This window comes from Sesamum indicum, unplaced genomic scaffold (assembly GCF_000512975.1).
Source record: "Sesamum indicum cultivar Zhongzhi No. 13 unplaced genomic scaffold, S_indicum_v1.0 scaffold00260, whole genome shotgun sequence".
NCBI classification, from domain to species: domain Eukaryota; kingdom Viridiplantae; phylum Streptophyta; class Magnoliopsida; order Lamiales; family Pedaliaceae; genus Sesamum; species Sesamum indicum.
This window is the reverse complement of record NW_011628154.1, coordinates 51593-53557: the sequence shown is the minus strand read 5'-3', so window position 1 is coordinate 53557 and position 1965 is coordinate 51593. Positions and strand designations below refer to the sequence as shown.

The following is a 1965-nucleotide window of genomic DNA, read 5'->3' as shown; positions in this document are numbered from 1 at the left end:
AGTTAATTCAAAATATTATAAAATTTGAATTTCTTATAAATATGTATAGTAATTAAAACAAATCAAAACAAGAGAATTTCGTCCTATACTTTCAACAAATAAAAAATAGAAATAAAATCTGAAAGCATAACTTTATATTGCTGAATCCATTTCTTTGTATGGCTTTCTAAATGTTTGATTCCTTTTATGTTTTAAACAAATTTTGTATCAAGAAATAAATTTTAAATTGCTATTCAACAGCATTTTATACATATAGATCAACTTGAAATTTACATAAGAAAATTCAAACAATCTTGTCATCATGAAAACTATAAAAAAAATTAGACTTAACAAAATAATCTTTTTCGCTAAATATATACTATTAATGATATCTTTAGTATCATTACACTTTTTTATTTTGTCACTAACTAGAGAAAGAAGATTCAAAATCAATAAAATAAAACAAGGAATTTTACAAACTAACCTTGTGAATAGTTGTTCGGGAATGCTATCTTTTGAAGGAGCTCCCATCCTTCATCTTCATCCAAACACTTGAGATTGTGGACGTATCCTCTGGAAGCAATGTTTTGATTTCTGATTGTGAGGAAAACTTTGCTATCTGCCTCTACAATGGGAAAGGCACGCCTTAAGCAATTCCAGTGATCAACTTCCCAAATGTCATCCAAAACTAGGAGACATCTTAAGCAATTCCAGTGATCAACTTCCCAAATGTCATCCAAAACTAGGAGACATTTTCTGTCTCTTTGTACATGGTACAACTTTCTGACCAATGTATCTTCATCTTGCTCTTCACTTTCATTCAGAAGAAGTTGCTTTAATAGTCGTTGGAAAGTAGTTCTGGGTTGAAATTGCTGACTTACACAAACCCAAGCACGATATTTGAAGCACCGCTCCACGGCCTCCCCATTGTAAATTTTAGTAGCAAGAGTGGTCTTTCCCAATCCTCCCATGCCACATATGGAAATCACTCCATTTCATTTGTCATCAGTTGTCAGAACTGATTCTAACTGTTTAATATCCTCCTTCTTCCTACAAAATATTTTTCAGCCTCATGCCCATACGTTCTTCTTGACCTATCGGTATCATCTACCAATCTTGATGAGTTGTCTCCTACACTCATAGACTCCGACTGTTTGGTGAGGTCGGACATACGAGACTTGATATCTTTAATGTCTTCTACGATTTGGTGATTTCTTGACCACTCACTCAATATACAAGTGAATATTTTGAGAACCATTTTAAGGCCTTTTCCTTTTCTTTTGGACACCACTTCAATGACATATCTTTCTAGCACATTCTCAGCTTGAATGGACAAATCGCGAAGTTCAGCGATCCAATTCTGGACTGTCTGTGAATTGTACCGATCTTGCCTCCTATTAGCATCCTTCAAGAAACAGTCCATGATGTTGAGCTGCCTACGGACTTCCTCAACCTCACCGCCCACACTCGATAGAAATTTTGCTTCCTCAATCAATAAGTCCCGAAGTGTTTCAAGTGCAATTGTTGTAACAGAATCAACCATTTTACTTTATATTTGGGTAATTTTCTGGAGAAATGTGTTGGATCAGTAGCGGCTAATTGCAAAGTGGATGGATGTTATTGATATTTTTAATTCACCAACTGCCTTCATTTTATATATGCGCATACCAATTTCTATCCCTACTTGACACAAATTCTACGCATGCTACAAATTCTTTTCTCCTCTTATCTTTTCTTGTAAATTGGAAGTTTTAGATTCTTTCTCCCATATTTCACACTTTCTTGACTCTCACTTTTAATTTAAGTTAAAGCAAAAGAATCGGCTACTCATAACACAAGTTCAAGAAATCCCTTTCAGATTTAATTTAAATTCTACTCATAGGTACAAATTCTTTTCTCCTCTTTCACACAATTTTATTGATGGGTATTGACTCAATCCAAATATAATTTATATTTTTTAATGGGTTTGGATTTGGACCTAGGTTT

At 33.8% G+C, this 1965-nt stretch overlaps 1 protein-coding gene across 1 annotated transcript in view; it reads right to left on the bottom strand.

Moving 5' to 3' along the window:
- LOC110011434 (disease resistance RPP8-like protein 3) overlaps positions 1–1522 on the bottom strand; it is a 3275-nt gene extending 1753 nt beyond the window's left edge. Inside the window, 2 exon segments of the mRNA XM_020691506.1 lie at positions 464–1027; positions 1030–1522. Coding sequence (XP_020547165.1) covers positions 464–1027; positions 1030–1522 — 1057 coding nt within the window.
- Positions 1523–1965: the final 443 nt, after the last annotated feature.